Source organism: Sapajus apella, unplaced genomic scaffold, assembly GCF_009761245.1.
Source record: "Sapajus apella isolate SASKATOON/1434 unplaced genomic scaffold, GSC_monkey_1.0 scaffold3, whole genome shotgun sequence".
NCBI classification, from domain to species: Eukaryota; Metazoa; Chordata; class Mammalia; order Primates; family Cebidae; genus Sapajus; species Sapajus apella.
This window is the reverse complement of record NW_022436943.1, coordinates 66,800,225-66,811,303: the sequence shown is the minus strand read 5'-3', so window position 1 is coordinate 66,811,303 and position 11,079 is coordinate 66,800,225. Positions and strand designations below refer to the sequence as shown.

The 11,079-nt window shown below is 59.6% G+C and overlaps 1 protein-coding gene and 1 pseudogene across 4 annotated transcripts in view; one reads left to right on the top strand and one right to left on the bottom strand.

The window, feature by feature from the left end:
• The first annotated feature begins 170 nt into the window (after nucleotides 1-170).
• Nucleotides 171-1,150, top strand: LOC116535902 (annotated as a pseudogene). Its single transcript, XR_004262386.1, has one exon. The product of XR_004262386.1 is annotated as an uncharacterized LOC116535902 (transcript).
• The window catches only part of HSF1 (heat shock transcription factor 1), a 19,847-nt gene continuing 9,782 nt past the window's right edge, over nucleotides 1,015-11,079 (bottom strand). Inside the window, exons 2-14 of one of the 3 annotated variants that reach the window (XM_032256104.1) lie at nucleotides 6,613-6,721; nucleotides 6,025-6,161; nucleotides 5,711-5,835; nucleotides 4,208-4,283; nucleotides 4,075-4,136; nucleotides 3,849-3,945; nucleotides 3,616-3,752; nucleotides 3,206-3,487; nucleotides 2,828-2,911; nucleotides 1,972-2,077; nucleotides 1,829-1,894; nucleotides 1,686-1,755; nucleotides 1,015-1,618 (exon numbers count right to left, since the gene is read on the bottom strand). In XM_032256104.1, the coding sequence (XP_032111995.1) occupies nucleotides 1,413-1,618; nucleotides 1,686-1,755; nucleotides 1,829-1,894; nucleotides 1,972-2,077; nucleotides 2,828-2,911; nucleotides 3,206-3,487; nucleotides 3,616-3,752; nucleotides 3,849-3,945; nucleotides 4,075-4,136; nucleotides 4,208-4,283; nucleotides 5,711-5,835; nucleotides 6,025-6,161; nucleotides 6,613-6,721 (1,557 nt within the window). In that variant the 3' untranslated portion in view covers nucleotides 1,015-1,412. The remainder of the gene's footprint in view (nucleotides 1,619-1,685; nucleotides 1,756-1,828; nucleotides 1,895-1,971; nucleotides 2,078-2,827; nucleotides 2,912-3,205; nucleotides 3,488-3,615; nucleotides 3,753-3,848; nucleotides 3,946-4,074; nucleotides 4,137-4,207; nucleotides 4,284-5,710; nucleotides 5,836-6,024; nucleotides 6,162-6,612; nucleotides 6,722-11,079) is intronic. The other 2 variants (XM_032256115.1, XM_032256112.1) reach the window with 2 other exon arrangements.

Sequence of the window (11,079 nt, the reverse complement as noted above, 5' to 3'; positions counted from 1 at the left end):
CCCTCAGCTGGCCTCCATGAGGCTGGGCCACCCCTGGTCCCCAGGCCTTCCCTGCCCTCTGCACTCCTGGCACCAGGCTGGGCAGTGTAAACAGTGTAGCCCTGCAGCCTTTATATCCACGAAGCTGGGCAAATGGAGCCACCCTGGTTGCAGAGAGAGGTCAGGGGTAACCCCAGGGCCCTGCTGCTGCCTTACCTTGCTGGGGAGACTACCTGATTAAAGACCTCAAAACTATACCAGTCCCTGGTGCTCCCAGACCTGCAGCTGTGGCCCAACAGGCAGGTGTTTGAGGCCCTGCGTGGTCCCGGGGCTGCACCCTGGGCCTCATCAGCAACCCGCTGGACTGTGGTGGCCTTGCGGGGAGGGTGGGCTACCTTGGTGGTGTCCTCCCTCTACCAGTAGGGGCTGGTGGGCCCTGTGTCGGAGGCAATAGTGGGTGAGCTCTCGGCTGGGGGACAGGTGTGGGGTCCTGACTCCCCCATGCTGCATACGGTCCTGTGCCTCTCCCCACCCCTTGGCCAATGGAGGCTGAGAACAAGTTGCTGCCAGATAAAGAATGGAACGGAGGCTGAGAAGGCCTTGCCCAGGAGGCAAAGCCCGTTCCACTGCCCACCCCAGGCTGCCTGGGAGGCCACCTTCCCTTCCACCACCAGGCCAAGTGGAAAACCCTAAGGCTATGGGACAGGCTCCCATTGCCCATGCCTACATAGGAGGGTTCAGGCTCTGATAGAAGACAGTGTGCCCACCCTGTGTCCTCATCCCTGAGTGCAGACACCTTGGGAAGGGGGTTCGTTGTAGTCCTTGGGTGCCCAACCCTGGTCCCTCAATAAAGAACTAATAAAGAGCAAATGCTGGTCCTGCAGAGCTGGGTGTGCACAGGGCGCTGCAAACATCTGCCCTCCCCCAGGAGGCTACTGCAGCCCAGCCCTTCTGTGCCCTGGGCCCCTCCTCACTGTACCCCCACCCACCACACCACTCTGGGACAGAGGAACCACATGGGAGGCCACAGCATACAGCCTGTCTGTTTATAGATCTCTGCCTGTCTCGTCCGTCCGTCTGTCCACCTGTGTGTATATATCTGTGTATCTCTATGGAACAGGGAACAGGATAGTTGTGTAAAAATCCAAAATACAATTCTGACTATGAACAACCCGCAGGGTCAGTCCAGGTGTGGCTGTGAAGCCCCAACCAAACCACAGGACACGAGGTTGGGTGAAGGCAGACTGGCAGGCGGACAACCCTCCTGACCAGAGGTGCTGCCCAGGCCCAAGCCCCTCTGTGCATCCTGCTGGGGCTGCGGTGGCCAACCCACCAGTGCACAGGACTGTGAGCCTGCCCCGCCTCCCCAGGACCAGCCCTGCACTGGGGGTGGGGGTGGGCAGGCCATGGCTGGCTCGGCTCCTCCCGGTCACCTAGGAGATAGTGGGGTCCTTGGCTTTGGGAGGCTCTGAGCCCGTCAGCAGGGAGATGGTGGGGTCCTCTGCAAAGCCGTCCCCTTCGGAGAAGTAGGAGCCCTCTCCCAGCTCAAACAGCACGGGCAGGTCGCTGCTCCCGGTGTCCACGGAGCCGGGGTCCAACAGGAACAGGGGCTGCGCCGTGTAGTGCACCAGCTGCTTCCCTGCGGGGGTGGGGGTGTCAAGGCTGTGGGGGTCGAGGCAGAGGGGGGCTGATGGGATTTGGCTCACCTGAATCCGGGCTGCTGTTCTCTGCCTCAGGAGGCCTGGGGGGCTCCTGGGGAGACAGGAGCTCCTGGATCTGTGGGGTGGAGGGGTACAGTGAGCACGCCTGCCTGTACCATTCCCCCTCACCCCCCCACCCACCTACGCACACTGGCCAGGCTGCTGTCAAGGTCAGGCAGGCTCATGTCGGGCACAGTCACTGAGGGGCTGAACAGCTGCAGAGAAGGGAGGGAAGTCAGCACTGCATCTGGGGCAGGGCGGGGCGGGGTGGGCAGGGCGGGGCTTGACTCACATCCAGCAGGGCGCTGGTGTCCACACTGAAGCCGTGGCTGCTCAGCATGGTCTGCAGGTTGTCCAGGTTGGAGTCCATAGCATCCAAGTGGTCGCTGAGCTCATTCCTGGCCCGGGATGAGGGGGTAGGTGAACAAGTGCCCCATGCCCTGCACCGTGATGCCCTCCTGCAGAAGGGCTCCCCTTGGCTGTGTCCCCCAGGTCATGCCCCCGTGTAGGCCTGCACAGGCTGGAAGACGGCCTGGAAGGTGGTGGGGGCTCTGTGCCCTGCACAGGTGTGGTCGGACCCATGTGGGGCATCCTGTCATCATGAGGGCCTGGAGGCCTTGGTGGCAGGAGAGAAGGGGTGTATTCAGCTCCAGCATGAGGGTGGGGGGTTTCAGTTTTCAGGGTCGGCGAGGTTTCCCGTTGCCTATGGAAAACGGCTGAGGCTGTGCTCAGCATGTGGGTGGCTCAGCCCCTGCCCCGATGCTGCTGTGGGGATAAGACCCACAGTCTGGGGGCAGTGACCAAGAAAGCCCAAGGCCATGGGACACACATGAGCCATTGGACAGGCAGCCAGGCTGGGTCCTGGAGGTGCCCCAGAGACCATGCCTGACAGGAAGTGCAGTCAGTACCGCAGCCTGGCACCAGAGGCCGTGCCAGGCCAGGGAAGCCTGTCCTTGTCACAGGCAATGACCACAGGCCTGTGGCCAGGGGAGGAAGGATGACATTGACCCCCGTCATGGAGGGGCCCAGAATGCTACTGCCCAGGCCCAGTGCTCATGCCCGGCCAGGCTGGGTCTGGTCCACGGCTGTGTGGGAGGGCCCAAGCTCTGGCAGGGCCCTCCTCCCTCCCCAGAGGGGTCAGCGCTAACCCTGGCTGGACTCGGCCATGTGGAGAGGAAGAGGGGCAGGGGAAGAGGCGGGCGACCCCAGACATCTGTGGAGTGTGAGCCAAACTGCAAGATACAAAAACAAGAGTCCCCACTGCAGGCAGGGCTGGGCAGGGCCGGGGGGTATCTAGGCTGGGCCCCGTCACTGTCCCCTGCTGCTGGTCTGGGCAGCACGACTGATGCTGGGACCCGTGGCCTGTGGCGAGAGGGTAGTGGCAGCAGGAGGGGTGGCCAAGGGCAGGGCCCAGCAGCCTGTCCTGCCACACCCTTGGCTTCTGTGGCATTCGGAGCTGTGGGGTGATCTGGTTGGCACCTGTCTCCCTCCCCAGCCCCGAGCTCTGAGGTTGGGGCGGCACTCACTTGTCCAGGCAGGCTACGCTGAGGCACTTTTCAGGGGTGGAGGTGGGCGGGGGTGAGGGGGGTCGGCCCTCGGTGTCCGTGTGGCCCCTGGCGTCCGTGAGGGCTGTGGCGGAGGCGGGGGCAGGCTCACTCTCCCGCAGGATGGAGTCAATGAGGGCGGTCGGGGACAAGAGGGTGTCCACGGAAGATGGGTGCCCGGGACTTGCCTCCTCTACCCGGGGGCTCTGAGGCGGGCTTGGGGGCTCCTCCTTGACACGCACCAGGGGGCTGCTGGACAGGGGCCTGGACACCAGGTGGGGCCACATTAGCTGGCGTCTTGGGCGGCCCCACCTCACCCCCAACTCTGCCCTGGGCCCAAGGGGGCTGGCCTCGTTGAGGGAACGGGAGGGCTGGGGTGATGTGGCCCTCACCTCTCGTCTATGCTCCCGCCGGGGGAGGCCACGGGGCTGGCAGGAGCCAGCTCAGTGATGTCGGAGATGATCGGTCCAGAACTGGCCACAGCATCGGGGGCGTAGAGGCTGGAGCTGCTGTACGCCGGCGATGGGGCCTGCAATCAAAGGCAGGAGGCCCATGAAACGTGGGCGGGGCGACCCCCACATCACCGCCCACATGCCTGGACGGGAGCCCTGCCCCCGGCGCTCACCGAGTAGGGGCCCGGGCCATGGACGTGCTCCAGGGAGAACTGCCGGCCATACTTGGGCATGGAATGTGCCGAGCCGCTGTCGTTCAGCATCAGGGGGCTGCGGGGAAGGGGGCAGGTCAGCCGCCTCCCCCAGGCTTGGGGCACCCAGGGCACAGCTGACAGAGGAGAGGGATGACCCTGGGCCCCGTGCCCCGTGTGGCGGAAGCAGGTGTCCCCAGAACCTCACATCTTTCTCTTCACCCCCAGGATCCGGTTTGACTGCACCAGCGATATGAGGAACTGGATGAGCTGTGGGGAGAGAGGACACAGTCACCCTGGCACTTGTGGGGCCCCCGCTGGCCCTCTGGCCCTGCCCCCACCTTGTTGACGACTTTCTGCTGCTGGGCATGCTTCTGCCGAAGGCTGGCCACCTCCCGCCACAGAGCCTCATTCTCACTGCAACAGACCAGGCTGGGTCAGTGGGGCCCAATTCCAGGAGCCCCACAGACCCTCCCGTCTCCCAGGTGGGAGCAGGGCTGAGTGTGACCATGTCTGGCCTGGCCCAGTCCAGTATGAGAACTGCTGTGTGGAGGGGCTAGGGGACAGGCCAGAGCTTGTTGGTCCCACTGCCCCTCCCTGTCGGGGACAGCTGGTGTCAGGTAGGGTGATTGGGGACTGAGTGAGCCAGGTGCACCTGGATCCTGGCATCCATCCAGGACAACATCTGGAGGGATGCCTTAACGGCAGACCCTTGAGCCTCCCCTACGAGGCCTGAGAAGCCAGGTTTGGGGAGGACGGTTCTTCAGGCTGCACCACCAGCTGTCCTGTGTCCTGCAGATGCTCAGGACCCTAGACAGGCCTAGGACTGGCTCAGAGGTGGCCTCACGGGGTACGGAGGAGCTTCCCGAGCACTGTCCCCAGGCAGGAGCGCAGGGCCGTGAGCGGGCTCCTGCTGCTCTGGGAGGCTAGGCCCAGCCAAGCCTGTGAGTCTTCTTGGGGCCGCCCTGAGAGGCGCCTGTGTCCTAGCAGGCCAGGCCCATGTGGCCGGATTCCAGGAATCACAAAGCCAGTGGCTCCTGCTGGAGCCCGTGCGGGAGAGTCTGAGGCCAGGGCCTCCTCCATGACGTGGGGGTCGAGAGCACCTGCTGCTCAGAGCTGAGGATGCCGCACTGGGGTTGGGGTTCCCGCATGCCTGGAGTCCCAAAGTGGCTGTGAGACCTGAGCCGGCCTTCTGAAGTAGCCCTGCCTCAGTTTCTCAGGCAACACTGTGTGTTAGTCCCCTGCCAAGGTTTCCCCAGAGCCGCAGGGTCCTGGAGCAGAGGGACTGGGGGCTGGCTCCGTAGGCCCAGGCACGTGTGGGGCAGAGATGCATCTGCCCCCAGGGTTGAGGCGGGTGGGATGGCGACCGCTGCACCTCAAGATGGAGCCAGGGGGAGGGGACGGGGGAGCAGCAAGGGGTCCAGCCACAGGCCTGCTGTAGAAGCTCCTGCTGACCCTGGCCTGTGGGAGGGGTCTGGTGTACATGGTTTGTGCTCAAAAGTAGGCTGGTGGGTCCTGCCAAGCTTGGCACCTAGCTCGCCTGTGCTGTGGGCCCCAGGCAGAAGCCAACGCCCCAGGAAGCCAGGATGGCCCAGAGGGCACTGGAGATGTACAGAGCAGGGCACCCCCAACCCCCTTCTGCACGTGGAGAATGGCTGGCCCTAGAGCTTTCGACGCAGATACGGGTGGCAGGGCTGGGACAGAGGCCCAGGGTAGATCTGCCTGGAGGGGAGGGTGGGGCCAAGCATCTGGTGCCCCAGACAAGGCTCTGCCCCCACAGCACATGGGGCCTCCTGGTGGGCGCCAGGACCCATTGCAGCCCACAGTGCTGGTGTGGGACCTACTGCTTCATGGCCAGGAGCTTGGAGTCCATGCACTCCTGCTTCCCCTTCATCAGCTGCACGTCCGTCAGCAGCTTAGTGACGCTGTCCTGGCGGATCTTGATGTCCTCGCTCTTCAGGGTGGAAACCTGGATCCCCCGCCCCGCCCCGAGAGGAACGGGAGTCACTGAAGTGGCCTGGGAGCTTGGCAGGCTCAGGCTTGCCCGTGGCCACCGGGTCTCCCAGGAAGGGGGCGGGCTGGGGTGGGAGCTCTCAGGGAGAGGTGGACGGGGAGAGCGTGGGGGGTGAGGGCAGGCGAGCTTACGGGAGGCACTTACACTGGTCACTTTCCTCTTGATGTTCTCAAGGAGCTGCTCCTGGCCACGCAGGAAGCATGGGTGCTGGAACTCCGTGTCGTCTCTCTCTGGCTTGACCAGGCCGCCCTGCTCGATGTGGACCACTTTCCGGAAGCCATCTGCACATAACCGGGTGGTGGTGGCTCTGCATCAGGACGGGACCAGACGGCCTCCAAGGGCGGCCACTGTCCCGGGAGGCTGCTGGGGACTTGGCCCTGGTGAGACCCCACTTTGCCTCCTCACAGCCCATGCCTGGGTGGCCAGGTGGCCTTGGTCTAAGGGAGACCCCGTGTCCCCCCAGGGCTCCCCACTCCCGACGCACATGTGTATTTGACTCGGGCTTCACAGTTCTTCCCTGCGGACCCCAGGTGCACACCCACAAGGACCCCCCCACCATGGAAGAGGCAGCTGCCCTGGCCAGCACAGGGGGGTCCCATCCTTATTCTTCAGGGTCCTCCTGCTGGGTCTGGATTCACTGCCCGCATGCCCACCTCCGCGCGCCCACACCCCCGCCCGCCCACGCCCACCTCCGCGCGCGCACGCCCCCGCCCGCCCAGGGGCAGCACTCACACATGTTGAGCTGCCGCACGAAGCTGGCCATGTTGTTGTGCTTGAAGTACTTGGGCAGCACCTCCTTGGCAAACTGGCCCTGGTCAAACACGTGGAAGCTGTTCCCGCTCTGTCAGCAGACACATGGGCGGGTCACATGGGGCGGCAAGGGGCAGCGTGCCTGGGCCACCCCACCCCTGGCTGCCCCTCCCCCCGCTGCCCCTTGTGCCGTGCACGTTCTAACCAATGGGGCTGGGGCCACAGGAGGCCCGGGGGCTGGCAGGAGGTGAGTTTGTTCCTGGACCACCTGCCACCTGGGTCAGCATCCTCACTGTGAGGCCCAGGACTTGGCAGTGGGCAGATGCAGGGCCTTCCCAACTGTGGGAAGTTCTAGAGATGACCGATGCCACCTTTCCACTCACAACGCACCCACCGCACTCTGGCCCCTGTCTAGGGGATGAATGTTTGGCTTTAAGCAGCACATTTCCCTTAGGAACAGCTAAGGAAAGGGAACCCTAATTTCATCACTCCCGAGGAAAACACAGTTGTGTTCAGAAATCCCAGTTCATTCTTGTTTTGTCATGTGAGACAAGAAACAGAGATAGTCAAACACTGCATATACTCCTCCTCCTCCATTTCTTTGCTGAGCTCAGGCCCACAGCCATTAGGAGGAGTTGGTGAGGGAGGCATCCCTGCTGGCCATCGCCACGGTGGCTCAGAGGGGACAGCTAGAAACCCACACGGCAGGGAAGGGGGCCTGGGGCAGGGCCAGCAAGTGATGAGGGGCACCTTGCCAGGAAGGGGTGACTGACCCAGTGAAGAAATCGTTCAGGGCAGTGGGACAGGTTTCTCCTTGCCAGGGAAGGGAGCTACAGATGTCAACAGAAAAAAAAGCCAGAAAGACTCCGTGGTGTGGTACCAGAAGTGGAGACCCGCTTTCCAGTACAGAGATGTGAAGATAAACAGGGATGTGCGTGTGTGGGGAGGGAGACGGTCAGGGAAAGGACTCCAAAACAGCAGAAGAGAGAAGGTGAAAGCCGCCAAGCCGACTTTCCAGAACTCTGACAATTAACCAAAGCATCACAGTAGCACAGGTTCATTCAAGAAACACAGCCCAATCTTAGTAAGAACTGTGGGCCTTGTGAGTTTTATTTTTTTTGAGACAGGGTCTTGATCTGTCGCTCAGGCTCGAGTGCAGCAGCTCAAACACAGCTCAGCTCAGCCTCCGCCTCCCTAGTTCAAGCGATTCTCGTGAGCAGCCTCCCAAGTAGCTGGGGCTACGGGTGCCACCATGCCCGGCTAATTTCTGTATTTTTAGTAGAGATGGGGTTTCACCATGTCGCCCAGGCTGGTCTTGAATTCCTGACCTCAAGTGATCCACCCACCTCAGCCTTCCCAGGTGCTGGGAAAAGAGGCGTGAGTGACCATGCCCGGCCAGGCTTTGTGGCATTTTAACATGCCCTATTCCCACTCCTTCTGCAGCCCTGAAAACCAACACTGCCCTATTCCCACTCCTTCTGCAGTCCTGGCAGCCACTGAGGTGCGGGGCAGGGCTTGGGCTCTTCAAGGTCCCATTCCCAGAGAACCGTCAGTATCTGACCTGAAGAGTTCACTCGCAAGGCTGTCTCTGATCTGACTTGAGGCTCTCCTGTATAAAAAAGCCTTTTTCCTAGGCGTGCTTGCTGAAACACCTAGCGGTGATGTTTGAACGCCGTGGCTGCCTGAGGAGTGCCTGGCAGCTGGGAAGGACCACTAACCAGGAGACCTGGCAGGAAAAGATGGAGGAGGCGGCGCCACGAGGGGCTCTGAAAAGCTCTGAGACCTTCCTGGATGTCCTGCAGCTGTGTACATGTGTAGAGCCATGCCCACATTCAGGAAAGACCCAAGCTAGCCCTGAGCTCTCAGCTCTGGCTGACCTTGAGGCTCCGCATAAGCAGGAGGGAAGGGTACAGCAGGTTGTCCGCTGCCTGGCCGAATGCTGAGGGCATCCCCAACACACACACACACACACACACACACACACACACACACACACCCCCCCACCCCCCCCCCCAGAAAAGACGGGGTAGTCAGTGGCTCCAGGCATTCAAGAACATTTCTGCCCCATCACCACCTAAGTCAGTTAACTGAACAGAGACTACGGTTGCGAAGATAACCTTTACAGAATTAGTCCCAAAAAGCTACCAGACAAATAACCGAAACAAACGGGAGCGACGGCCAATCTGGGGAGGCGGGGGAATCCGAGCTCCAGAGCTGCCACTTGCTACCTGCTAGAATTCCAGTTTTCTAGCCGGGTACGCTGGCGCATGCCTGTGGTCCCAGCACTTTGGGAGGGTGAGGTGGGTGGATCGCTTGAGCTCAGGAGTTGGAGACTGGCCTGGGCAACAAGGTGAAACCCCGTCTCCAGAAAAAATACAGAAATTAGCTGGGCTTGGTGGTACACACCTGTCATCCCAGCTACTCAGGAGGCCGAGGAGGGAGGATCCCTTGAGCTCCAGAGGTGAAGGCTATAGTGAGCTGTGACTGGGCTCCTTCGCTCCAGCCTCAGTAACAGACTGGAAACAAACAAACAAAACTCTAAAAAAAAAAAAAATTAATTAAAAAAAAAAATTAAAACTAAAGGAAACCACATCTGAAGAACTAAAGTATGAGAATGACATCTTACCAAACAGAATATATCAATAAAGAGACAAAAAATTTAATTGAGGTTCTTGCCATTAAAAAAAAAAAAAGATAAAAATTATAAAGAAGCACAAAATCAAAATTATGGAGTTGAAAAGTATTAATAACTCAGATTAAAAGTTAACCAGAGGGGCTCAAGAGCAGACCTGACTAGGAGATGGAAGGGTCAGCAAACATGAAGACAGGTCAATAAAGATGGTCCAGTCTGAGGAAAAGAAAGAAAAACGAAGGAATAAAAATGAGCAGAGCCAGCTGGGCGCGGTGGCTCAGGCCTGTAGTCCCAGCACCTTGGGGGGCTGAGTTGGGTGGATCACGAGGTCAAGAGATGAAGACCCTGTCTCCACTAACAATACAAAAATTAGCTGGGTGTGGTGGTGGGTACCTGCAATCCCAGTTACTTGGGAGGCTGAGGCAGGAGAATTGCTTGTATCTGGGAGGTAGAGGTTAGAGTGAGCTGAGATTGCACCACTGTACTTCAGCTTGGGTGACACTCCATCTCAAAAAACAAAACAAAACAAATAAAATGAAAGTATTAAAAGACCCTGCCACTCAATCATTCTATATTGGCTGGGTGTGGTGACTCATGCCTGTAATCCCAGCACTGTGGGAGGCAATGGCAGGAAGACTGCTTGAGCCCAGGAGCTGGAGATGAGCCTGGGCAACACCGTAAGACCCAGTGAGACTATCCTTTGAAAATGGAGAGATTTCCACTTCTGGAACAGCAACGTGAGGAGCTTTGTGGAAGCACTTCCCGTGAAGCAAGCAAAGTCTCAAAACTGTCCTAAAGGCATGTAACACATAAACACGCATTGAGTAAAATCTGCTAACGCTTGGTATGAACAGTGAGTCTTGGTGGCATCTGAGCCTCAGCTTCCTCTTTCCCTCCACCCCAGCTCGCCTGATGTACACTACACTTGAAGGGAGGGGAACAAGAAGATGGCGGCCCTTCTTCCCTCAGTTCCCAGTGGTTTCCTGGATCTCATGGGCTGGAAAGACCACCAGAACTTCTCATCCTCACTGACTCCAGGTTGAAGAGACCAAGTTCCTCGTGCATGTGGCCAAAAGGCCAGGGCTCCCTTCCTCCACCTTGCCCACCCCTCAGAGTGGAGACTCCGTCCCAGCCGCAGCAGGCGGAGGACACCCAGGGCTCTGATCACCTTCTCCTCAGCTCTCACCTCATTAAAGCATTTTCAAAACTGCAATATATATATATATTTTTTGAGATGGAGACTCGCTTTGTTGCCCAGGCTAGAGTGCAATGGCACAATCTCAGCTCAGTGCAACCTCTGCCTTCCAGGTTCAAGTGCCTCTCCTGCCTCAGCCTCCTGAGTAGCTGGGATTACAGGTGTGCGCCACCACGCCTGGCTACTTCTTATATTTTTAATTGAGACGAGGTTTTGCCAGGTTGGCCAGCCTGGTCTTGAACTCCTGACCACAAGTGATCCACCGACCTCGGCTTCCAAAGTGCTGGGATTACAAGCGTGAGCCACCATGCTTGGTCTTAAAAATCGCAAGTTTTAGGCCGGGCGCGGTGGCTCAAGCCTGTAATCCCAGCACTTTGGGAGGCCGAGGCGGGTGGATCACGAGGTCAAGAGATCGAGACCATCCTGGTCAACATGGTGAAACCCCGTCTCTACTAAAAATACAAAACATTAGCTGGGCATGGTGGTGCGTGCCTATAATCCCAGCTACACAGGAGGCTGAGGCAGGAGAATTGCCTGAACCCGGGAGGCGGAGGTTGCGGTGAGCCGAGATCGCGCCATTGCACTCCAGCCTGGGTAACATGAGTGAAACTCCGTCTCAAAA